General features: G+C 37.7%; 1 protein-coding gene across 3 annotated transcripts in view; it reads right to left on the minus strand.

The window, feature by feature from the left end:
* Positions 1-27,101, minus strand: part of LOC136778948 (protein O-mannosyl-transferase TMTC1-like) — a 120,244-nt gene that overhangs the window by 59,978 nt on the left and 33,165 nt on the right. For all 3 annotated transcript variants that reach the window (XM_066736164.1, XM_066736166.1, XM_066736165.1), the window contains one exon: positions 24,015-24,192. In XM_066736164.1, the coding sequence (XP_066592261.1) occupies positions 24,015-24,192 (178 nt within the window). The remainder of the gene's footprint in view (positions 1-24,014; positions 24,193-27,101) is intronic.

Genomic DNA, 27,101 nt, shown 5'->3' on the forward strand with positions numbered 1-27,101 from the left:
AATTAAGAACAAGCAGAGAATTTCTCAGCAGCCACAGTCGTCTTCTCGTTACATGGGAATAAAAATATTTTCTCTATTCCCACTATCGCTGCACCACTAAAATTTATTTTTTTCAGAATAATTCGACCCTCGCGTTCTATTGATCCATGGCTCCCGGTGTGCAGCGAAGCTTATTTATCTATCAAGGAAACGAAGCATACATTTTTTCGAGCCTCGCAAATAAATCACTCGCGTGTCTTGTTAAAATTAAACTTGAAAATATGCTGCGCATTATATTATTATAAGATTTATCAAGCAAAGAGTACAGGCGCATCCTCTATAGGAGTTTCCTGATAAAAGCGATGGAGAAGCTGGGGTTTTCGCGATCTGAGAACGTTTCGATAATATGCAGTTTACGGGGTTTAAGAAGATGCAGCCGAGAAAGGGAGTAGTAACGATATTGATTCCTTTATTGCTTTGTAGAAGCGAGAAACAAGCTGTAGCATTGATGTTATCTTGATAAAATTGCGTACTCGAGGAGCCAGTATAAGGAACAATGGAAATCGTTATGCGGCAAAGTAGGTACGGTCCAGCGATACTGTAGTACGTACGCGTCCCGATTATGCACGTCCCTTGGGACGGAAAGGAAGGGTGAACGCGTTCGTTCGGCTCGGTGCTAGTTTGCTCCAGTTTGTACTAAGCTCAACTCCATTACCGTCTCACTCGTTCGGGAGTTCTAATTGATTATACGAGGTGGTAGTTTCCGGGGAGTTCTCTCGTTACTTCAGCCTGTCCCATTTTCTCTCTTCTTTCCATCTTTCCATATTACTACCAATCTCCACTTGCTTTTCTCTTTCTGCCATTTCAACTTTCCCTCATTCAATTTCTTCCGCGGAACATAGCGAACACGTGTAATTATGCAACATATCTTTTCAATAATTTAATACGCAGGATGTAAATTACATCCGCTCGTTTAACGATATCGATAAATCATCTATTCGGTGTAATCGTTGATTATGACGGTGGCTGAGCTGCAAATATTTGCCAATAGGATAAGCGAAAAAATTTCAGCCTTTAGCCAATATTTTAGCGATAATTAGAAAGAACGATCTTGCAAAACAGCGGAGCGCACCTTTCTCGAGGCAATTAATTTCATCGCTGGTAAAAACGATGCTGCTCCGAACGTGATACACGGCGTTATAACGTCGGACAAATTTGCGAAAGCGAAATTTCATCTCTCGTTCCTGATTACCATTATACCACACCCAACGCAGTTGATCACGCTGAACCATTTGGCGATACACGTAATTTACGGGACACCTGTCTTGATTGATCGTCCTTTCGAAAATGGTGCTATTCGCATAATTAGAAACAGAATAATTTACGTTCGCCATTGAATGCATTTATCTGCGAAATTAAAAGCAAATACTCCAACTTAGAAATAATGATATATTAATTTCATATTATCGCCAGAGATATTATTCCAAAAGCATAACTTTCATATTACAAAGACAATATTACCACCATTATCGAATAAACTCCAACAAACAAATTTCCCAGTACAATTATCGTCTAGACTTGGCCAAATATCACTCCGGGACGACACTCGTTTAGACGAACGGTCATTTGCTCGGGTCCCACTTTTCTGTGAATGGATTAATTAAATACAGATTACTCTCTTCCTTATTCCAGAGTGAAATTACAAAGTTTACAGTACCTCCAAGTTTGTTTGGGAGTCTTGATTAATTTGCAATTGGGAGACAATATACTGATCGAAGTAATATGGACTAATCATAAAAATGTTAAATTTTGCACGAGGTACAACACTGCTGAACTGGAGAAGAGAGAATCGAGGTGGCTGCAGGGTACACCGAAAAGTTCTCGAGGCTATCCAACTTATGAAATAGTAAATCGAATTCGATGAAATTGTAGGCTTTACGAGGAAGCAAATTGTGAGAGAGAGATAGAGAAGTTTGATTTGCAAATGATGCATTAGGAAGCAGTTAGTATATCTATTGGCTTCATAACTATAATCCAAAAGCTGATGTCCAGAGCTGATGCTCAGAGAGACGGTGTCGATATGCACGTAGATACTGAATTCCCCAAAGCGTTAGGTCATACTTCGAGCTTAATTTGGCCTGAAACCGAGGCTGGCTATTTTGCAAACGAGCGGCGTCATTCATGCATAGTATAGAATCCCGGGGTTATACAACTACAAGCTCGGGCAAAAGCAACGTCCGAACTGCTGGGGTTAGGTTAGTTCTCTTTCATCGACAATATACGCCGATACTCAAATGACGTCATAATCGCCAAACGGCACTAGTTCACCCACTCCCTCCTGCCTTAAGATGAAACTCCCTATGCTTTTGGGAAACATTGACATAAACCATAAGGATTATCGGTTAGCACCAACCAAACCGCTCAAATACGCACTCATATGCTTTGTTACTATATTAGTTTCCGCGGGCTATCGAATTAATTAATCTCCTCAAACCACTCTCCTATAGCAAGTGGATCAAACGAAATTATATACAGGGCTGACGCGAGAGATTGAGATTGTAACAAAAATCATTCAAAGTCTGTATTATCAATGTTGCACACAGAGTGAGACATTTAACGCGTTCCAGAGGACAGAGGCATGGACGTAAAGCGAGGTGTCACCTTATTCACCATAAGAGATAACAATTTTTTGCAACGGAATTTTTTTAAAAATACCTTCTATAAAAATCCTTAAGCAAAAAATGAAATTTTACGTTCGAGTTCTGGGAACGTCGTAAATGCTTCATTAGAGCATAATAGTTTACCATTAACTCATCTTAATTTTAAGGCTCTCTTTATTAAATTCTTCAGTTACGATCATTTTTGTGTGGTAACGGGATGACGTCATTGATCTAAATTGTTTGAGTGGAAAAAGCAGGCTTGAGATAGGGTCGTTTAAAAAGCTATAATATTAATTTAATTTAAAGGAAATTGGCAAGTATATACGTAACATATGCTGATTGGTCGTATAAGCATTCCATAATAGAGGACGTTGAAAGAAGCATGTTTTTGAAGAAGTATCCTGATTTTACGAGCAGAAAGCGGTGGAAGATGGCGTCCCAGGATGGAGCACCCCAGAGAAGCGAACCAATCTCTCCGATAGTCTCTGTCTAACGGTATTAGGTGGCCTCGCTCGGAATGCTACGAGGCACGTCCAAACTGGTCAAGCTTTCGGTTTCGAAGCTAATAATCGAAGACCGTCTCGTCCGGTCCCGACTGGTCCCTACTCCGATGTCGTCAATTGTGAGCACCAGCAATATCCTTTAATGAAACCTCTTACCACCGACTATCGGACGTCTTTTCTCCATTTGTCTCCAATTATTGTCCCAGCTTCCACTATACCATATATATATATATATCTTCCAACCATTCGCCAGCTCTCCGCGGCTGCACGAGGACGATCCTGATATCTTTCCATGCTACCCCGAGTTTCATTCGCCAACTTTCTTCAAGCGTCCAGTAATGTAATAAATAATACATCGCACGGATTGCGAGTTATGCGAAACTTAAGCTTTATCCGTAATTCATCGGTTTCAGCTTTAGTTTAATTATATTCAGCACGTTGCAGGGGGCTTTTTGAAAAAGTTGCGTGGAAACTTGGCGTTGTATTGTGCAATATATCTTGAAAGAAATAACGTGTGTAGGCGTGGATCGCACGATGATGGAAAGGAAGGGAAAATTGAAAAAAGAATAAGAGGGCTGGAGAAAAGCGAGAAAAAAGGAGGAGAAGGGAAAACGTAGACTCGGCAAAGCCCTTTTCTCCGTAGCGTATAGCTATAGGGAGTCTCTTTTCTAGCAACTTGCATGAAATTGTTCCTCGACCAAAGCCGGAACAAGCTTTATAAAGTTTCCTTTCATGAGCAACTAATTCGCCAACACGGGAAACCGCGCAGCAGTACGCTGTTGCTTTCAATATTCTTCTCCTTCCACTTTTCTTATTATTGTTATTATTACAAGTATCCTTATACTTGACGAAAAATCTTGTTGGGTCTCTCGTATCGGCAGACTTTTCATTTAAAAGGTTGGATGAAGTATATATATATATAAATGTGTGTGTGATCGGTATCGTTTGAAAGTTGAAGGGTCAGGTTGACAAAATCGATGTTATATACGCGCATATAGGTAAGCGAGAGAGGGACAGGTAATTCCCTAGGGTCCTTATAGTAAGCGTAAAAAGATCAGGGAGCGGCTGCTCTTCCCAAAAGGAACATCTCTTTCGAGCCGTCGAGCAGAATGTAGGAGATTACGCGAGTTACGAGAGAGCCCAGTATCCTGACCCAGCTAGAGGGGCTGCGAGCTACTTGCTTTAGAGTCGAAGGGTCGTTGAGGGTGAATCGCGTGAGAATACAGATGCTATCTGCTCGAAAAATCGAGAGTGCACCTATCTCTTCTTATCTGTCAACTCGAACGTTTACTTATACCCTATATATAGCAGCCGAATTGTACACTCTCATCCGTCAATTTCTCTTTCGACCCAAATTGGCCAGGGAGGGGACTCTGTGCTATCCCCACACAACTCTATATACGTATATAGTGCTAGATTTAATAAATCTCGAGAGAAGCAAATTCTACAAACTGATTTGACGAAAAATTGAAAGCTGTGATAATATACACGTGGATCAAATGGAAAGATGTAATTTTTCATTAATTCGTGAGAGTGGATGATATCCATCAACAATGAAGTATAAGCGCTTGGAAAGCAGCGTTGATGCTTGATTTTCGATCAGACGCTAATCCTATTCGTGAAAATGCGGTTGAAGCCACGCGAGTGAAAAGCTTTTTGGTCCCCGCTCATCGATGATTGCGCGCACACGTTTGTACAGGTATATATATACGTTTACGTACTGGGATATGGTAGTCAGATACGATTATTTTCGCATATTTCGAGCGGTGCTTCGCTGCGAGGCCAGCCCCGGCCTGCTGGCCTAACACGGTCCGTTTTCGGCATCAGCCGACCGTAAACAAATGCTGCAAACTCAACAAATGTAATGCAAATATTTGAATTAAAAACAACGCTCGGCTTGTATCGTGCAATTTTTGCCCAGTCACGTTTCCACCGAGCCGGAATCATTCGCGATAAAAGCGTGACGCACCTATATTTTCCAATAGAACCAAGCTTTAATACGGGCTAGAAATTAAACTGAGAAAAAATCAAGAGGATTCCTCGTTGAATAACTTTATGAATTTTTACTCTTTCAGTTACAACTTTTTATCTTTGCCAATAAAACTCTGGTACTTAGACATTTTTAATACTCGTATTTTTATTAGGTTAGTCATTATGGTACCATGAGGCTATCTACTTTCGTTTAACTGTAAGGTCGAATGACTATATTGATGCTTTACATAAAATGCATTTGCGAGAAAGACAAATATTGCAATTGTTATATTAAAAAATAATAAATTCAGCCTTCTATACGTCAAAATGATACATTTGCAGCAAACAGCAAGGGGTCACAGATTTTAATGCCCTGAGACACGATGTGAAAATATATATACATTAGTAGCACAACAGCAAACGCTTAGTTTAAAAAAATTCGACGAAGCACAACATAATATCGCTGGATTTTGATAAAATTTGTAAAAAAAGCTTCGATGAAAGTATATATATATATATATACATAGGTGTTTATACGACACAGAGGTTATATAATACCTAAAATATTCATTACAATTGAAAGGTAAAATGCATGTTAATTGAAATGAATTAATTGATAATAAGTTGCAGGTTATATTACAAGCAACGATGTGAAATCGTGGGGGTAATCGGGGTATCCATCATACACCCAAGTGTGTGCAGCTCAGTATACATAGAGTGTAAGAGTCATAGTGACGGGACGAAAGACCCTCTGTCCTGCAAGACTAGGTGCGAGGATGAAAAGGTGAAGTTGGGTAGAATTGTTTAGAAATAAAAAGCTGAAGAAAAGGTGCGAAACGTCATAAGGCAAGATGATTTATGGATTTGTCTGGAGTTTATACAGGTGGCACGTGTCTCCGGCCTTTTCAGGGAGTTTCGGACGGTTTCTAAGTGTCCTCCATACTAGACAAAACTCCGAGGCTCATGGGAATAGCGCGACACGTTCCGGGCGCCTCGACGTCAGTTCAAAGAGAGAAGACGAAGCTACTCGCTGGAGAGGCGAGAGGAAAGTTTCAACCTTCAGAAATGAAGTTACTGCTTCCACTTTGAATCGTGGCACCGCGGTTCGTGTATGGAATCACGAAGGCGCTCTCGAATTTTGCTTTTACGTCTTTGACAAGGAGCTTTTGAAATTCGAGACAAAGCTCGAGATATCTCAGATTTGGCGCGTCCAGCTAATTTTGCGCAGTGGCCAAGATCGACGATACGGTCAGCATATACTGTTATAGTCCCATGGCTCTTCTCTCGTTCTCCACCACCACCACCACCACCACCCTCTTTATATATTATACTATTTCTATCGGAACAAAGGTGGGATTCGTAGGAATCGTGGGATTCGACGTGTAAACGATAACACCGCCTGTCCATTGTGCCCGGCCGATAATTCTTTCCGCCTCGTCGCCGAGGAGCCGAGAAACTTTTGGCTTCCGGACCGACTTCCTTCCTCCATAAATCAGAGATAAATCACTTTTAAACTCACGCTGTTAACTCCAGGTCGTCGCCAAGTTGGCCAAGCGGCACCGCGACTTCCCGGGGGATCAGCGAGAAACAGGGGAAGAGCAAAATGGCTGGACCGCCGAAATCGATGGTCCAAGAGATAATGAATATGTCCCCGGGAGACTTTTAAATCTTCGCCAATCGTAAAACAACGTCCAGAATTAGCATAATGGCCGCACGAACTTTCGCTAGGTTCCGCATGCGACTATTCATATATCAAGCCGAGTAAACCCGAAGTGATTCTATTAGTCCGAGGAAGAAACCTCGGTGAAATTATCCTGCTGATACTTTCGCTCGCTTTCCTTAAATTCTTACAAAAACGGGACAATCCGAAATGATCGTGTAGCACGTGTTGGGGAATTATATTCGCTATGGAATGGAACAGTGATTGAATTGTACCCCACGGCTAATGCCTCCTCGCTCCTCGCTCTCGAAAGTTTCGATGAATGAATCGTAAGACCATTTAGCGAGATTCGACTGAACTTACGAAAAGATAAAGTGCTCGTAGTCAGGGACATCCACTCGTCTTTATCTCCAATCTCCTTACTATTTACGAGACGTTCTGGATGACCGGGACCGTCATTCCTTTCTGCCGAACCGCCCCTTCAATTCTTCCTACTTTTAGATGTAGTCCACTTATCTTTTTCTTATGTCAGTCTAGTCATCTCTCTCTCTCTCTCTCTCTCTCTCTCTCTCTCTCTCTCTCTCTCTCTCTCTCTCTCTCTCTCTCTCTCTCTCTCTCTCTCTGTCTTATTTCTCTCCTTATCGCTCATCCCCCAACCTCTCGCTCTCGCGTTTTGCAATCCGAGTAGCGATGCGAGTGCTCGAGGGCATGCATATACGATGCAAGCTGCAGCTGGCTGCATTCTCGAAAGAAATAAATTCGACGAGCGAGTGGAAAATTCGTGAAAGTTATAGCCTTTTTAATGCTCGATCGATCTACAGTGGAAACTGTACATTATGTGATATATTTTATCCCGGGAAACAGAAGCGAAGAAAAAGTAGAGTGGTCGTGGAGAGCTTATTCATAGAATTTGCGAAATGCTTCGTTAATGTGCGTCAGTCGCGCTAACCCTCCACTAATTTAGTAACCACTCCTGCCATTATCCTTATCAAGGATAATTAGGTTTGCGTTCTCATTCGAGTTACGATCCTCGTTAGATTTTTATTCTCGCGTGTACACGATTTGAGGTACGCGTGAGATTAGATTTATCCAATATGCATCTTTATCAGCTGTGAAGGAGAATTTGGTTACGAGCATTGTAAGCCACAGGCAACTCCCAGATACATATACATACATACTATATAAGACGATTGAATTGCTGAACAATTTCAAGGTAGAATTTGCGTTTCTTCTGGATGATCGAGCTAATTCTCGCGAAACAAGTAACGCTGCCAGCTCAGGAGGAACATTGATCGTGCGAACGATCGGAGAAATCTAAGGTGGAAACGGTTATCCAAAGTTATGGTAAAAATACTGATTTCACGAATGATTTCGCGGATAAGTGCATAACTCATCGAACGGTGCACAGCGAAGGTCCGGACTTTGAAGGCAGGACACATTGCTTGGCTGCTTTTAGTTCGAGCACATCTACCCCTTCCACTTACTCGCATTCCCACACCCTTCTACCTTTAAACGATTCTTTCTTTGCCGGAATATTCTGGCTTTCTCTTACGTACCATCGCGATACGGAACACGTATTTTGTTTTAGCCCAACCGTTTGCCGGTGAGTACGTGAGATGCAGCTTCTCTACCTTCCTCCTACACCGCTAGGATACTTTTTCGGCTAAAGTCACTGAGAGACAATTCCTCGAGTCAAGAACAGGAGCTCAAAATTCTCTTACGCTGTGACAATTCTTGTATCATACTACACGGTAAATAGTGAAATTTCCTAGCACGATAAAAGTTTATGACAGTAACGACAATACATTATTTCAAATAAAATTTTCGACGTTCTCCCCCGACACTTGGTATATATATATTTTCTTACTTTTTAACATTATTTTCTTTCACTCGTCACATTTTAATATTTTTCCTTATGACGGATGAGAGTAGCTCGGAGAAGCTGCTACATTTTGCACGTTGCGCGTTGCGAAATATTATATACTATATATACGCTTTTGGAAATCCTACTCGACAAATGTAAATTAATTCCGAGTTCGTGGCAGTGGAGAAGTGTATTGCACGTTACGATTGGTGAAATCGGGACGAACAAAGTACCCATTTATATTCCTACTTCGCGTGGCGTACTTGGATTAACTTGAAGTACGACCCCCACCTCCCTCACCCTCTTCCCGTATATTACGTGATCCGTTCTCTATTCCGCGATTGCGACCTTTCAATTTACCTATATATCATAATTTCGTCAAATCATTTACTTATAATTTCATTAGCAAAGTTCCTGGCAGATAAAAACATGAATAACGATCAAATTGACTGCATTACAATATCTCGAAGGGCTTGCGAGGAAACTTCATTTCAGGAGACCAATTTATCTACATCCCCACACCTGTGCGTAGAGTGTGAACTGCGATGAAAACTTTTGTCTCGCGTATTGTTGCGCCGTAGAAGACTAGAAGCAAGTATATCTTGCTCAATGGCGTCGATACGGGACTTTGGTGAATGCAGATACCGAGGAAAATCGATACATCCAATCTTACCTGAAACTTATAATATCAAGCCAGTTGATAGCCAGAAGCGATGCAAGATAGGAGGGAATAAGGATCGAAGGCTTCTAACCGTCAAAACGTAGTTGGAAAATGTTATCGAATAGCTTGAATGTTTTTATAATAATATTGAAAAGCAACTACCTGCCTCTATCCCAGTCCCCCATTAGCAAAAAAAGCTCACCAAATCCTAACAAGCTTGGTCGTCAGATTGCTGATCTTCTAAACAAAAACCTTTTTAATATAAATGTATATGTATATACATAATGAGATATTTTCAGATTTTTTTTTATGGGAAACTCTGGAGGTGTGAGAATACAAGACCTTGAATATTATAACAAGACATAAGCACCTGAGGACGAACGACTTCTGACTGAACATGGAGGCTCAAGTTTGATTGTTCTAAAGGTGCTTTATTGCGAAACAGTCGGAAGTTTATTCCAGCATGAGTACCTAAGGAGCCTTTAAAATCGCATAATGTTTTGTTTAGTATCTGTACGATGGCCTTCTTATAGCTTATAAATCTGAGAGGATATCAAGCACCTCTTTGAAAGGTTTTGGTAGTTACAAGTTATTTAAATTAACTATGAATATTTCTTCACAGACCCCCTCCCACTCCCCTCCCCTCTCTTTCAATCTCTTCTATTAAATAACACTGTTATATGTTGAAATATAATCACAGATTAACGTACTAGAATTTCATTCTCTTTGAATAAGAATTTATGGATTATTAAAGTTGATGAAAACATATCCCCAACAAAATTAATTGGAGTAATAATGTTTTACATTTTTTCCGGATAAATGCTTAATTTTATTCCAGCCCCAATCAAGCTGCAATCAGGCGCAAATCTGCTAGAAATACCTTCTATCAATTTATCATATTAATTACAAATTAAATGTATTCTGACATTTTTTAACGCGTTGTTCAAATTGAATTAAAAGAATTATTGTATATAACAAAATATATTTACAGCGCATAAAAAATCAGTTTAAGAAAAATAACTTTTTTATAAAGTTGAATATAAAAAGTAAATGATTGCCTTAATAAGACTAAAGAGCAATAAAACTGTTGATATCTGGAAATATGAGAAAGATAATATTATTATTGATTTCTATTTACAGCCTACAAGCTATATTAATAGAGCTGCAGTATTTTAAAACGCTGCATTGTACAGACAAATAAAGAATTTAACTTCATACATCCTATATGGACAAATACATTTTTCCCGTGTATTTTTTTTGCACTACATTTATATCATTCATTGTTGGTAAGTACGGTATATATAAGATTTAGAAAAGAAAGCATACACATAAGAATTCTTAAATTTTACATGATTTAATACATAAGCATAGCACTTACTCCAATTTATAATTTAGCTAATCCTTATATTATTTGTAGTCATTTGTTTTCTATTTTAAATATACATTTTTCTTACGTAATTTAAACTATAGCTTTTTTCTAAAGACATTGTATATGTGATTCGTGTAAAGCATCTTATTTTATATCGTAGATTTATCCTTACCTGCTTTGGCTAACAAATTCTCATTCCTGAGAAAAGTACTTCTTTATGCCCTTATGACACGAATAACTATTTTATAATTTTATAAACTGATTCGCGAAACATTCTTGAAAACCCTAAATCAATAACAATCTCTGAAAAATATTACTGTACCAGCTTATGTCTAAAGTTACACACGTGCCATAAAGAGTAACATAAATAATTTTATAATATATTTTAGTACGGCTATTTCTCTTATCATTGGTTGGCGTCAGCTTTAGCAATGTGATATCGTAACAGCAAAAATAAGCAGTTTGCTTTATCTAAGCTAAAAGAAATTCAAAAATATCTAAGCTTTATAAATCATCCATAGTTATAAATAATAATGGATTAGTAATAATTATTTATGAAAATATTAACATAATCTATCTTATTCGATGAATGTACTATATTTATTAAGTGATTTAAAATGTCCATGATCATTATAATGAATCTAACAAGAAACAGATTGTACTACATCTCTTTCAACAAGCCCACCGATGAAAAAATTTATAATAAAGTATACCAATTAATTGTCATAATTTTGTTTACAGCTCATGAACCATATTTAGTGCAAATAGGACAAGAAAATGATATAAACCCTAATTGTTTTGGAGCTTTGATCACTAGTCGACATGTTCTCGCCCTGTCAGATTGTGTTTGTAGGTACAAGGACAGCCCTGAAACTCTTCATGTTCATAGGACGCTTTCTTCCTTTAATTCATTACATTCACCAAACAAACCGAGGTATATTTACTGCGGCAAAGATTATAAAAATAGAAGAAGTAATATAAATATAGAAAAGTCTGCCATATTGGAGGTAAATAAATATAGTCAAATTATTCTGAAAAGAATAACAGATCTTACTTTAGCTGTATAGTAAACCGATGTCTTCTATCTTTAGTTAGAAGAAAAAGAAAATGATCCTATTCAAATGGGTAAAAGGTTTCCCATGAAAGGAGAGACCATTTACTATACCATGAATACTTTGACCAGGAAGAACAAAATCCAAAGCCTCAAGTACAAAGCAAACGTAACATCTTCATGCGGTAAACTTAAACTTATCCCTGGCAGAAATACTTGCATATTCTCAGTTTTCGAAAGTCCAGTAAGTTAAATTAAAAATTAAATATTAGATTGATTATAAACTATATGTAGAACATTTATTTTAAAACACAGATTAATGTGGTTAAATGTTTATGAGCTTATTCATATCCAGATGATAGGAATACCATTAGTCTCGATGGATGAGAAACTTGTTGGTATCGTAGAAAAAGTGAACACTTTACCTGGTGACAATGTATTCTCTTACATCGATGTAACCAAGATTCAGCCGTTTGTGAAACGTCACATAGACATGACCTTTTTCGACAGATTCAGACGTCTCTCAAATATTCGATCTCGCCGAGATTTAGCTCAGGTTATAGAGCAAACTAAAGATTTGTACGACAAACCAGGTAAGATGGAAGTGTCATATGAATTGTTAATAATGAAATTCTTCTTCTCAACTAAAATTTTCGTTAGGTGACCGAACTTATTTAATGCAAATAAAAATAAAGTCAGGAAACGAATGTGCTGGAGTTTTAATAACAGAAAGTCATGTTCTAACTGCCTCTGAATGTGTTTGTGACATAAGGATGTCTGACATAATTTTATCTCAATCCGATTTACTGAAGGATACCAAATTCTTCCAATTTCATCCAAAACATGTAGATTGCATGCAGTCACTGGAATCTGCAGTAGTACATGTAAATATTCCTTAAAAATTAAAAACTTACACATACACACAATGCAGATTCAAGCAATTTAAACCAATACAATATAGAATAATTTTTTATTACTGATTTTTAGTTACATACGAGTTTAAAGACACCTGTTAACTTCATTGATGATTCTTTTAAAATGAATGACCATGTATATTACACTATTTATGATCATGCTGCATCGATAATCGTGAGAGTTCTAGCTTCTATCCTAGACATGGAAATGCTTCTCAGAGGCGAAAATAATTCCACAACAAAATTTTCGTGTGCGAAAGTCATGACAAATAATACCGAAAGAGCACCGGTAAGCATTATTAATTTATAACTATATTTGCTTTTAATAAATGTTATCAATTATTATATACTTTCGATTTTTACAGTACTTGGGAGCACCCGTGTTGACTTTAAACAATAGGCTAATAGGTGTAGTTATTTACGTATCGTCGAGGGAAGATAATCATCAAAATTTTTGTTTCACCAATGTTAATTCGATTGCTGTTTATTTACATAATATTATTCCTAGTGATATGTTTAAACTCGTAAAACCCAGATTATTAGAATCATCAGAAAATGCCTCAACTTACGTTTCCTTTCCTATAGAAACCACTGAAGATTTATTTGGTGAGTTGTAATATTTTATGCTACTATCTGAACCTGAATAAGCCCGAACTCTATACTCGAATTATCCTTTCTTTATAAAATTAATAAAAATCTTAATACCCATTCACTCTTGGACTAAAATCTTGAGACGAGGTTGTTATAGTGGACTTCGTCATCTTATACTTAGCCATTACAAGAAAAAGTTCATAGGTTTATGCAGCAATGTACAATCTTAAACTCTAATCATTACCATTTGTTTTTCTTTTTCAGGCTCCTCCACGTATTTAGTATTCGTTAGAGACAAAATAAATAATGATATTACGTGCCCTGGCGTTCTTATTACCACAAATCATGTTGTCGCATATTATGAGTGCGTCTGTGGAATGCGGGTAATTATAACAAATCCAGAAGTGATAACGGTTGACTCATACCTGCATTCAGAACCATCAACAATCAAAGTTAAATCGGTAATTTGCGCAAATAAAGTAACAAGAACTAATGGTCACTATGGTATTATCGAAGTACGTAATAATAGATAGTACATACACTTTACCTAATTTTAGCTTATAGCATATTCTTTTAATTAAGAAAAATGATTTCTTTCTGCAGCTTGAAACACCAACGTTAGCTCCAATAACATTAGCAGCCACATCTTTTGATTTCCGCAAAGCTAAATATATGCATTTTACCATATTTGATAATACTACCAAAAAAATCAAAACTCTACCTGCTCGTGTCCAGTATGATCATGAGTGTAGTTGGCACATTGACTATTACCCCTGGAGACCTGCATGTGGAGAGATTATCTTACCGGATTCTGATAAGTACCTAGTAAGCAGTATTGACTATTCTTATCAAGCAAAGTAAAACTGCAGATAAATTATCTTTATTACCTTAGGTGATCGGAACACCAGTCCTAACAGCCCAAAATAATTTAATTGGACTAGTTTCTGATATATCTAGAAAAGCTGGGACTTACTTTGATTTTCGAGAAGTTTATATAGACCGCGGTTATTTAAACGGTGTTATTAATCGAAGGATGTACCAAATTAAAAAACCAACATCTTTCCAACAATTGGGTAAATTTTTCCAATTCTTTTTATTTCAAATGGACTATTCTATGAAAATATAGTAAAGAAGGACTACATATCTTTTTATTGCAGTACTCAATAAAATAACTAAAATTATATGTCTTAAAGTATACATCTGGACATTTTTTTTCAGCTCATCATTCATTTGTGGTATTTTTTACGTCAAATTTTAGCGAAACGCCTTTTTGCTCAGGTGCTCTTATCACATCGACCCACATTCTAACATTAGCTACGTGTGTCTGTAACAGGTCTGCAGAAGATTTACAAATATACACTTCATCTACTTATTTGACTGATGAGGCACCAATCATTCTTCCACTTACTATTATATGCGAAACTAACAACTCTGTCGTATCTAATATCAAAACTACAATGGCTATTGTAGAGGTATACTATAATTATATTTAAACTATGTTTAATACGTCATATTTGGTAATTTGTCTCCAAATGATCAATTTCAACACTTTCTAGATTGAATCTTCTCGATATAACCCTATGGAAATGTCCTTCTTGCATTCCAAAGATCAGCCGTTTTTTAATCATGTTCCATTTAAGAATAATGATGCATATTTTATTAACAGCCTTCTAGCTATAACTACTGATGAACGAGAATGCAAAAATAGCAAATTAACTGTAGTCAGAATAAATGCTATTTGTTTAAAGCTTCTACATGATGATGGATCAGCATTGGTAAGCTTATTTTATTTTTGATGAGAACATATTTATTGGGAATTAGTAAACCTAGAATTGAATCAGAGAAGTTCCTCCCACACGTAGCTTAAAGCATCTGTGTAAATTAAATCACTTATATCACGTCACACAACACAGTAAAGCTATATACGTATGTGTGAGAAAACTACTTGATTCAATTCTACATTCGTTGTTGAGAATTACTAAATGGTGATTTCTCACCTTTAAATTACAGTATTATGGAGCACCGGTTACAAATAATAATAAACTTGTTGGTTTAATATATGATTTTGATCCGAATGGTAAAACTCTGAGATATATCGATCTAGTTCACGTACAGGACTTTATAATGAAAAATATCGTTCCAACAAAACTATCTAAGTCTTTTATACTCACCACTGATGGCAACAACGCATTCGCGTCAAATAATTTTCCATTCACTAGGCTAGATATTATCAGACAGCCTACAAAACTGAATGATTTGAGTGGTAAATTTTTTACACATAAGTTTCTTCTCACAAAATTAATAATTAACAGTTCAAATTAAATTATATATATATTGTATAGATAGCAATATTACTGCTTTTTCTTATCTGGTATTAATGTTTGAAAACCACTTACCCGGAAAAGTTTGTCACGGTGCTTACGTTACTTTAAGGCATGTTATCACTGCTGCTAAATGTATTTGTAATCAGAAAGGGCGGATACCCAAAATTCGAACGTTTCAAATGTACTATGGAATACAGAGAATGCAACTAGTATATGGAAATCCAAATACTGTTGTATGTCCAAACAAAGATGATTATCCATCAGCGACATTCGATCTTAACAAAATGATAGCAGTATTCACGGTAAGCTTCCGTAATATACACTTTAATTAATTTTACTTTTAAATATGTAGATACTTGTTATATTTAAATCTTTCAGCTTCCTGAAACATCGGCTCATACAACTAATTTAGAAACCCCTATTAATCTGCCACAAGGAGCCTTTTTACCTATATTGACCAATACTATTGTGTATTATTTAAGAGTTCCAATAGTACAAAGACGTGTTTTTAAAATGAATGTGGCAAAAGCTCTAATTATTGAAGGAAGCGAATGTATAAAAAATAAAATAGAGATCTCAAGTTCCAACAAGTATTGCGCAAAAACTTATGGATCACCATATAAACCTGTAAGCTTTTTGTTCAATTGTTACTGTTATCTTTCTTCACTTTCTTTCACTCTATGTAAATTTTGCCTTAGCAATAATTAATTAATGCACGACTATGCCTCTTAAGCGTACTATATTTATTTACAGATAATTGGAACTCCCATGCTCACTAGTGAAAATGAAATTTTTGGTATTGTTTATAAAGTTGTAAGTGATGTCAATAATGCTATACATTATATTGGATTCTCACATTTAAGCAATGATTTAAAATTCTTGAATCAAGCTGTGGCAACCACATAAATGCAAGATCTGAACGGTAATACCCATTTATTAGGGGCATCGAATCCTAATAAAAATTTGCACCTAAATTGTTGAAGTAATATCATCATTTTTTGTATAAATACATCAGTCAGTGTAAGTTTGTGCTCTAGCTAAACGTAAGAAGCAAAGTACCTACGCGATGATTCTTTTACAGTTTATAAATCTAAAAGAATATCAAACAGGTCCATGGAAAGTTTCAAAAGGAGTATAAGTTAATTTACCATTTTTCTTAATGTCCTCGTCACTCCCTCTCATTAATCAAACAGCTTTGCTATGCTAAAATAAAATCACGGATTACATACTACTTAACTTACCTGAGATTGTTTAACAGAGAATTAATGAATTATTAAACTTCATAAAGATACATTCAAAGGAAGACTATATAATTGCTTATATTGTTTTTTTTTAGTAAAATAGGAGAAATAAAATAATACTATTATAGAAACTGTGTTTAAATTAATTTCAAGTCCAATTAAGGTGCAATCAGGTATAAATCTATTAGATTTATAATATCAAACCTTAATCCAGGTCAATATGGACTATCAATAGTCTGATTTTATCTAAATATTATGTTACAAATTTATTAGTATGCTAAGAACTTTTTGCCTGAAAAGATAGAGTTAAAAAAATACTAATAAACATTCAGATATGTCTTGCAAACAAAACTCTAATAAAATGAAGCATCTAAAAAATTTGTAATTAAAAATGAAGTCAAAGGACATCACGAAACACCATCTGGTGAACTTATGCTAATATATCTAACGTAAATTACATTATTCCATATAAGCGATATGTCTTTTTTAATAAGACTAAAGAGTAAGAAAACTGTTGATAACTGGAAAAAAAATAATATTATTACTGCTACCAAAAAAAACTATATTAGATAAAGATCAAACAGTTGTAAATTCTATATTTTAGAAACAAAAAATAATTTTAAAGTTTCAGACAGAATTCAGCCCATTTCGTAACTATTTTAGAAAAGAAAAAAAAATTTTGTACAGATTTCCATCTAAACAGTCGCTTGAGTCTGTAACGAATAACAAATATTTTTGAAATATCCATGTGTTAGATGTGATTGCACGATGGTGGTGGCGATGACCTTAACGATGTTATTTACTCGCGAAAGATTAGTTTTTTAATATCAACAAACAACGCAGATGTTTTAAATGTCACTACGGGTCACGGATTTCTTAAACGAGCACTTCTCAATTAAATTCGATTCAGTTAATTTTATAGTTTACTCAGCTTTAAAATAAAATCACTAAAACTTCCAAACTATATGAGAGTCATACAAAACAATAAAACGCACTACACGCACTATGCACTGACGATATTTACGAATTTTTCACTCATTACACTGTTTTATAAGAGATTATTCGATTATAGATTTGATAGAACTACGAATTCCGGCGAAATAATCGAAGAAAAGCGATGAAAATGCACTCGCGTGTGAAAAAAGTGAAGAAAGTAAAAAGTCCTGTAACTCTCACTCGCGGTTGAAGATTCAAAAATTTCGCCGCGGTCGCCATGTTGGAGAAGAAGATGGCGCCGGAGCGGGGAGAGGGTAGAACCTGCTCGCTCAAATCCGAAAACTGAACTGATACCAGTTTTCGGATTTGTGCGAGCAGGTTCTACCCTCTCCCCGCTCCGGCGCCATCTTCTTCTCCAACATGGCGACCGCGGCGAAATTTTTGAATCTTCAACCGCGAGTGAGAGTTACAGGACTTTTTACTTTCTTCACTTTTTTCACACGCGAGTGCATTTTCATCGCTTTTCTTCGATTATTTCGCCGGAATTCGTAGTTCTATCAAATCTATAATCGAATAATCTCTTATAAAACAGTGTAATGAGTGAAAAATTCGTAAATATCGTCAGTGCATAGTGCGCGTGGTGCGTTTGCGTTGCGCGTTCTAACATTAATTATTTAATAATATAATAGTCTTTTAAAATAGAGTGTAATAACTCGAAAAGTCGTGAATATTGTCAACGCGTAGTGCTTGCGGTGTAATTGTGTTGTGTGACTACTCTCACAGGCTGGAAGTTTCAATGATTTTATTTTAAACCTGAAGAAACTGCAATATTAAGTGAGAATAGAATTTAAGTGAAATGCGCATATTTAAGAAATCCTTGTCGCGTAGTACCGTGTTAAAATTCCACGTCGCGTTGTGATATTTAAAAAATCCGCGTCTTTTATTGATTTGAAATAAATATTAATCTTTCCCGAGTGAATAGCATCGTGAGTGTCATGATCGCCAACATCATCATATGCCATCGCAACTTACACACACCTAAAAATTCACCGATTGAGTGAGTTCCATGATTGAAACCGTAGAAATTGTTTGCATTAAAGTACAAATCTATAAATGTTAGGTAAGTTTATATTCTTACCGTGGCAAAAGTTGAAATGTCAAAAAAAGAATAGTAACACAAAAAAGTGACTGTCTGGGCCTGTTATATGCAATGGTATTAAGTAGTCACATTTTAAAATGAATATCATAAGCATTTCTAAATATAAAGAAAAACTAGAACCGCAATTCAAATATCTTTCTTAGTGCAGATGTTCAGAACATCGTTATTGTCAGTCTATAATGAATTAATTAAAGTGGCATATATGAAATAGTTTAGAAAAATGATAATGATATTTTTTCTTTAATTTACTAAGGGTGATTAAGATTATTATTATTTTAAAGAAAAATTTAATCGAAAGCTATACCAGTTTGAAGAATCAAAATCGTTTCAAAAGTCGGGTAAATTTATTTCAGTTGCCATTTCATCTGCGCAGCTGTATACAAAAAAAATAGTAAAACAAACTCTGCATATCTTTCTAATGCAGTTTCAATAAAAGAACTGAAATTACATTTCCTCAGTTTTAATCTAGATATTTTTGTTTTTGCTTATCATTCGTTTGTAGTATTTTTTACGTTGAATTTTGACAAAACGCCTATCTGCTCTGGTATTCTTATCACACCAAGTCATATTTTAACGATTTCATTCTGTGTTTGCGATGAGGCAGTTTCACAGGATTTACAAATATACAGGGTGTCCCACGAACGATGGCCCTGTCAATACCATCGAGTAGAGTACGAAATTCTAAGCAAAAAGGTTCTAAAAAGCTTTTTGCTAGCACCCTTGGTTAAAAAGTTATTTGAAATTAAAGATTATCGATGACAGTAACCTTCTTAAAGAGGAAGATTGTTTTGGTTGCATTATAAGGTCAAAAATGCTCAGATTCTGTGAATTAAAATACCAAGAAAAGCACAAAGCCAAACAACCACTTGAGCCTATTGAAGTGGTTGAAGGCCGATCGGCAGTTTCGAATGCAAGCGCCATAAACACAATCAAAACATAAACACACCACTTCAATAGACTCAAGTGGATGTTTGGCTTTGTATTTTTCTTAGTATTTAAATTCACAGAATCTTAGCATTTTTTGACTTATAATGCAACCACAAAACAATCTTCCTCTTTAAGAAAGGCTACTAATCGATAATCTTTAAACGCAAATAACTTTTTAACCAAGGATGCTAGCAAAAAGGTTTTTAGAACTTTTTTGCTTAGAATTTCGTATCCTACTCGATGGTATTGACAGGGCCATCGTTCGTGGGACACCCTGTATACTTCATCCACTTATTTGTCCAACGAGATGCCAATAATTAAACGACTAGTTATTACGTGCCAGCCTACTAATTCTTCGTTCTACAATATAACTTCAATGGCTATTGTAGAGGTAAATTAAAATTATAATTGGAATACACCAAATTAAGTACTTCATATAGGATGGCTAGTCTCCAAAGCATAAATTTAAATACATTCTAGATTGAACCATTTCGACATGGTTCTATTGAAATGTCAGTTTTGCATTCAAAGCAACAACCACTTTTTAATCATGTGCCATTTTAAAAGGATGATGCGTATATGATTCGTAGTATTCTAGCTGTTCCTATTGATGATCAAGATTGCAGAAACCACTTACTGCCTGTATTTAACGAAAAAACAAACTACCTAAAACTTATACAGAATGATGAATCAACGTTAGTAAATTTAACTTATTTTAAATGAAAATGCGTGTATTTATTGAAAATCATTAAATGACCGTTTCACATACAAAATTATAGCATCACAAAGTTCCGATTACCAATAATAATAAACTTTGTTGATTTAATATGATGTTGATGTTAACAATATAAATAATAGAACTGTCATATATATTGATTAAGCTTATGCACATGACTTCATAATGAAGACAATTCCTCTCCATCAAATCTATCTAAATCTCTAGAGCTCACAACCGACGACAGTACTGACACATTAGCACCAAACAGCTTTTCATTTACCTACTAGATTAGACATTATCGACCTGCCAACGAGAAACTTCGTCTTGAATAGTAATAAGATTCCCAAAGAAAAAGTTATTAAAAGCCATTATTATTCACAAAGTCAAATTTATATATTTTGATGTATGTTTGGATGATGACCATACAAATTTTTCTAATTTAGTATTAATCGAAGCAAAACATTTACCAGCAAAATTATGCGAAGGTTCTTAAATTGTTTTAAGACATATTATGACCTCAACGAAATGTATTTGCAATGAAGTACCTCTGCATGCTGAAACTCAATAATTTTTAAAATGTATTACGAATTTCATAGACAGACAATGTTTGATGAATTCCAGACACTGTATTATGTCCAAAGAAAAATGACTATCAATCAAGAGCATTTGATCTTGATGAAGCAATAGCAGTGTTCAGTGTAAGCGTCTCGCATAAAATGTAAAAAATTTATATTTAATTATATTAAAAATTTTTTATATTTAAATTTTCTTCAAGCTTCGCAAAAACTTTAATCATCTACCTCACATTAATTTTTACCTTTATCAACATGGCACAAGGAGCCTTTTCGCCTATATCGAGTGATACCATTGTGCATTATTAAAAGTTTTGCTGAATAAAAAGCTACTTTTTGATTTTCTTGTCAAGAAAGCTTAGATCTTGGAAGGAAGCAAATCGTCTTAATATTGACTCGCGTTCCTACACATAAAATTAGCGTAGAATATATATAAAAAAAAAATTATTAAAATTTTCACCTTCATAAATGTACTATAAACGATCGGATTGTTATTCCAGCTAAATGTAGGTCATTGAATCTCTTAATTTAATATTTACCACAAATGATATTATTCATAACTCTACAAATCTACTAAAATAATTCGCTATTTAATTTAAAAAAATATTAATTACACTAAAATCACGAGATCCAAACCCGTATTTTTCTTATATTAACATAATAATGTATATTATAATATTAAAAAACTGTCAGTTTAATTAAATCACAATTGATTTAACTTAAGAAAACAATAAATATAGCAAAATCGATTAAAATTTTATCTAAGCCTTGTCGTGGCTTATTCTAAGGAGAATAAGTCAAAATTGGTACGACATTGATCCCAAAAAATGCAAACAAATGTTACTCTAAATCAACGATCATTTCGAACCAAATGACATGATAATTTACTCACCAAACAGAAATAAATATTATTATTCCGTAATATTATATCCCACAATATAATCCACAGAAAATAAATATGAATTACACATCTATATATGTATAACCATTCTATTATATGTACAAATAGCTAATTCATCTATAGTGGCATCGCATCGTCCGAGCAATGGTGGGATGAAACTACGTACTATCCAATCCACACTTGATCCTCTCTCGTCCGTCCCCTTCCCCAGCGACCTCTTGCCTAGGAGTGTTGGCCGCTTTGTTTGGAAGCAGTTCGACTGCACTTGGACGCCATACCACTTAATTACCACGTTTCCTTTCAGCCTTCGACGAGAGCTTAATCCTCCAGCTCCAAATACACCGAGCTTTTCCTGCCGCTTGATCATTTCGGCAAACAACGTGCAGCCGCTGACTGAATCGATGGGGAGACAAAGTCACGTGATAGGTGGCAGCGTGCGAGCAGCACACTCCCTTCCCTCGTCCTCTTTAAATTATACTTAAGTATATCTTAAACGTTTCCACATAGCTTTTTCTGAAAATTAGCACTGAGAAAAAAGCGGTAAACTTTACACGTAAAAAGCCGCAATTGTATAGTTAGGGATTTAACAGGGGCGTAAGTTATTATATCTGACTTCTTCATTCTAACGGGCAAGGTGAACATAACATCACGGGAGTGACGCGAACAAAGCTTACACGCGACGTATCATGCGCCGTGGGTATATATGTATGTATACCACATCGTATAGCCTGCTGCGCTGGCTTGTGTTGCGTTGCGAGATAGGGAAAGCAGGGGCACAGCAACAGCAACAAGCCAGAAGTCCGCCGGGGGGAGTCGCGACGAGTCGTGACACGCCAAGCCAGACCCACACGCACACAGTGTAACAGGATGCAGTGCGTGACCAGCAACCAGTTCAGTTCGGTCGGTTCGCTCAGTTCAATCCTTGCAACGACCAGCCACACTCGGTGGTAGGGAGATTCCAAAAGTCGCGTGTCTGCAATAATTTTGTTTCTGCAGAGTCAAGCCAATCAGGCATTGACAAAAGTGAGCGTAGAATATTCCGCGAACGTAGCACGGGAATAAATAAACAGGCTACTGATTAAAATGGATAGGAGGACGGTGCGGAATATTATTGGGAAAGCATAGCGTGAGAGAGGCGTTTGCTGAAGGGCTCTAATCAGGCTGAGCCAGACGATAAAATCCCTGTTGCGGTTCTAACGTTGGACGGATGTGTTATAATCCTTTGTAATCACCGGCAGATTGTTTCATAGTTCCTTTTCCCTCGCGTAGTCGGTCTCATCTCACTTTAGCGTTAGGTCTGGTGCTTGTACGTGTGTGTGTGTGCGAATCTGAAATAGCAGATAGCCAAGCAGCGTGTTATACGCTTAAGCAAAGTAGGTTAAGTAAACTAGACCTATCACCGAAATTCATTGTTCCTCCTCAGCCTTGAATAGGGGATACCTGCACACTCACTTATATTCCACGCCTCTCGATTGGAGCGTCATCGCTATCGTAAATCTAATTGTCAGCGAGTCCATCCGCCAATAACAGCCGGCGCTCTTGCTCAAGCACATAGCCCATTAACAAGCACATTAGTGCCAGGCTGGCTCGGTAATCCAAATCTGTCTCCTTCTTTCTCCTTTCACCGAGATTCAATATGGAATCGCACTCACCCTGGCTATGATTATAATTAAATATCATGCACATTTATAAAAACGTAATTTATAATTTTTTTATTGCACCTTTCCCATTATTATACTTCCTACATCGCTTTTCCTCCATTTTTTTTTCTATTTTCCGACCAGTGGTATATGCGAGGAAAAGTGATTCGTGTTGAAATTATGCAGGTACGCGCGTTTAGCCCGGTAAAAAACTGGCCTATTACCGTTATTACGAGAGGAAAGTTGTGAAAATATTAATCCCTTAAGCGTGTGATTGTGGAGATTAAACGAGAGAGCGATAAGAGAATAACTATATTTATTCGGTGGAATATAATTATACGAAGGCTTGTGTAAAATAAGTAGTCAAACTTACGGCTTCCGTGTGAACAGGATGTGCCGCGAATAGGACTCCCGTGAGTGCCGCGAATCCTGGACGAAAGGACACCACTGCCAAACTAACTCTGGTGACCAAGACGCAGGCAGCGGCGTGCAGTGCCACGTTAGTCGCGTGGTACCATGTAGGCGCCAGTCCGGACATCAAGTAGTTTAATCTGAAAAAGAAATACAAAAGAGTGTTTGGTAAGTCGTCTCAAAGATACACGCGAGCAAGCCAAGAGACTCTGAAGAAATTCGCTTTAAATCGACTGAGATAATCGGATTATGAAATGCACTACGAAGCACCTCGCCTCCAGCGATTCTTTGAAAAATTTCCAAGTTTGTTGACAGATTTTAGCCAAATTCCCAGCAAAGGTGTTGGGAGTCTTATTGGTATAGCGGGATAAGGGTGAGGGGAGGAAAGACCGCGCGCGGTAGAAAAATAGAAGAGCTGAGAAACTGTGCTGGTTGGTGAGATGAAAACAAACAGCGTATAGTTGCTGACGTGGTCGAGTAATAATTTTGGAAGTCTGCCGACGGCATAAGTTCGACGCCCCCTGGCGGACTTAAGTTTGGCCCCGTTCCAGGTGTCAAGAATCCTGGCTGCAGGAGCCGGAATCCGGAAGGAGGGCGGATCCTGCCACCTCTTGGCCTCGGGTCAAGCAGACCGCGTCGTGCCCACTGCTGGAGACGCCAGACGCAAATTTTAACACCAGCCATCTTCCCATCTTTATCCCGATCAATGTCTCAGTCTCTTCTGCATCGCACACGGTTTCTTCAGCTCGAAATCCCGTTGTTTGTCAATCGAATCCTTGGCAATCGCTAAGCGCGCATCGGGTTCGTCACCCCGTAAAATGAAGTAGCGCTTCGAAGCCAAGTGCACACAACTTGCTTTGCTCTTGTCAATGTCGGTTGAGTGTTGTCGGAGCGATAAGTGTATGTTTTCCACGCATGGATAAACAAACGCCGCGCGCGTTACTTTCGTGCGCGCTACGCCTCCCAACGTCGAGCTTTGTGATTCGGTTGGTCGACAGCCAGTCTTTTCCCACACTCGTGTATACGCGATCGAATGACTCTCTCGACGAGAGAGTCATTCGATCCCTTACCAAACGGATTCAGCGACTATGTATACTATATGCAGGGTAATTAACAGGTCGCATTGAAAATACTGGAAAATTGTTGCGACTGCAGGATCCAAGCGTGTTGCTACGGCCAGAAGAAGCGCCAAGTCTATTAAGAAGGCGTCAAGACTCGTTTCATCCTTCCCTTCGGTCGCTTTAACCGATTTTATCTGCACGGGGAACAGGACTCGCGTGGAAAAACTAACGTCGGCTTTGCACGAGCTATACTATCGTAGATAATATCGCGCCGGCTCTTGAATCCTAGCGTGCTACCGTACCGAAAGGGCTAATTAAACAATGACGTTTCGCTCGCTCGAGTGCACGAGAAGGATGAATCGACGCCTCTTCCTCTTTCGATAATGATAAACCGAGGCTATATTAAAATTGGAAAATTCTCGCTGGTTATCGGAAGACACAAGTCTATCGGGAGGATTCATCGATTCGACTGTTTCCCTGATATCGAGTGTGTTGGGACGTTTGGAGCTATATACCGAAAGACGTCTCAGCGAGAACGGCTATCAAGGTGCAAGCGTGCGCGGAATATAACAAAACGGACAGTGCGGAGACGCCCAGGAATACCTACAGTTTGCTTCTCGATAGCTTCGACTCGATGCACACTATAGCACATAGCACGCTGTGTGGCGTGGAGTATTACTACGTACCGTGCCGTGCAATGGTCTCCTGAATCTCGAACGAGCCGCTTCAGTGATTTAAGGGATTCGCTAACCTCAACTTCCGGTCACGTTTTCCTTGCCCAAATGGTCTGCTCGGCTATAGCTACATACTATATATATATATATATATATACATCGTCAGTTTTCCAAGCTCGCTACCACGAATTGCAAAATCAAGACGAGAGATCTTTCGTGATTGGAAGATAATTTTAAAATGGCGTATCGCACGCCTCTGTGCATTGGACAGAGCTACGAGATTGGCGAGGATGTTGATTGTCGCGCAAACCAACCGGAAACGCGTTGTGTCTCGCTGCAAGAACGAAATTCTTCGTTGTCCTTTGTAGGTCGTGGGAGCGTATAATGAGCATCGACTGACGTGTTCTCTAGTTCGCTCCTATATATATATATACGTACTTAAGGTAGCAGGTTCCCAGAGTTGTAAAGAAACTCTTGTGGCGAATCATGGCCAAATGTAATTTCAAGCCACGTTTCCGGAACTATCTTGTCTGACTGCTATTCCTTTTAGGGTTTTGGTTGGTACGTCCTTTAGTAGTTGACAACTGATGGGGTCTGTCGCTCGCTCGAATAAGCGCTGAAAGGAATTTTATTTATACGTACGTCTCGTGTGTGAATCTCGCGCGTCCCACTTGCGACATCCAGCAGCGGTACGGTGCGGTGCACGCGGGGGGCGCACCGGCGCACCGGCGTCGCCGACAGCGCTCGATTTATCGAATGGAGGGGAAAATAACGCCGGACCAAAGCCATCGCTGATGCTGATGCAGGCGCTGATGCCAACACCAGCAACCTGCACGATGCGCGCCTTCTTCCGCACCAGCGATCCTGCGAAATATTGCTTGAAATTCCCCCATCGCCGCGCCGGCTTAAAACATTTACCTGCTCATGCGCGCGCCTGCAACCACGCTCTATACTATATATATAATTAATTTTCTCCACTTTTTCACTCGAGCCATTTCTCCATTCGCTATGTACGATCAGTTTCAACGTTTCTCTTTCTTCTGGCCATTTTACCAATTATTTCCGTCGAATGAAATTTCCCCCGAAGAGTATTACGGTATGTATACGCCCGAGTGGCGAAAGAACAACCAAGAAGAAGGACCGAGTATATAGCGGAGAGCAGCGGTGTATAGCTCGACCGTGGAGGGCGAGCAGCAATGATGGGAATGAAAAGCCAGAGAGGCGCACTGGAATAGAGGGATGAAGGGAAAAAAGGAGATGGTGGAAAAACAGTTATGAATTTCATTACGCGTACAATGGTATCCAGAGGCGCGC

This window comes from Prorops nasuta, unplaced genomic scaffold (assembly GCF_024137725.1).
Source record: "Prorops nasuta isolate Cenicafe-Biocafe unplaced genomic scaffold, Cenicafe_Pnas_1.2 PNAS00015, whole genome shotgun sequence".
NCBI lineage: Eukaryota > Metazoa > Arthropoda > Insecta > Hymenoptera > Bethylidae > Prorops > Prorops nasuta.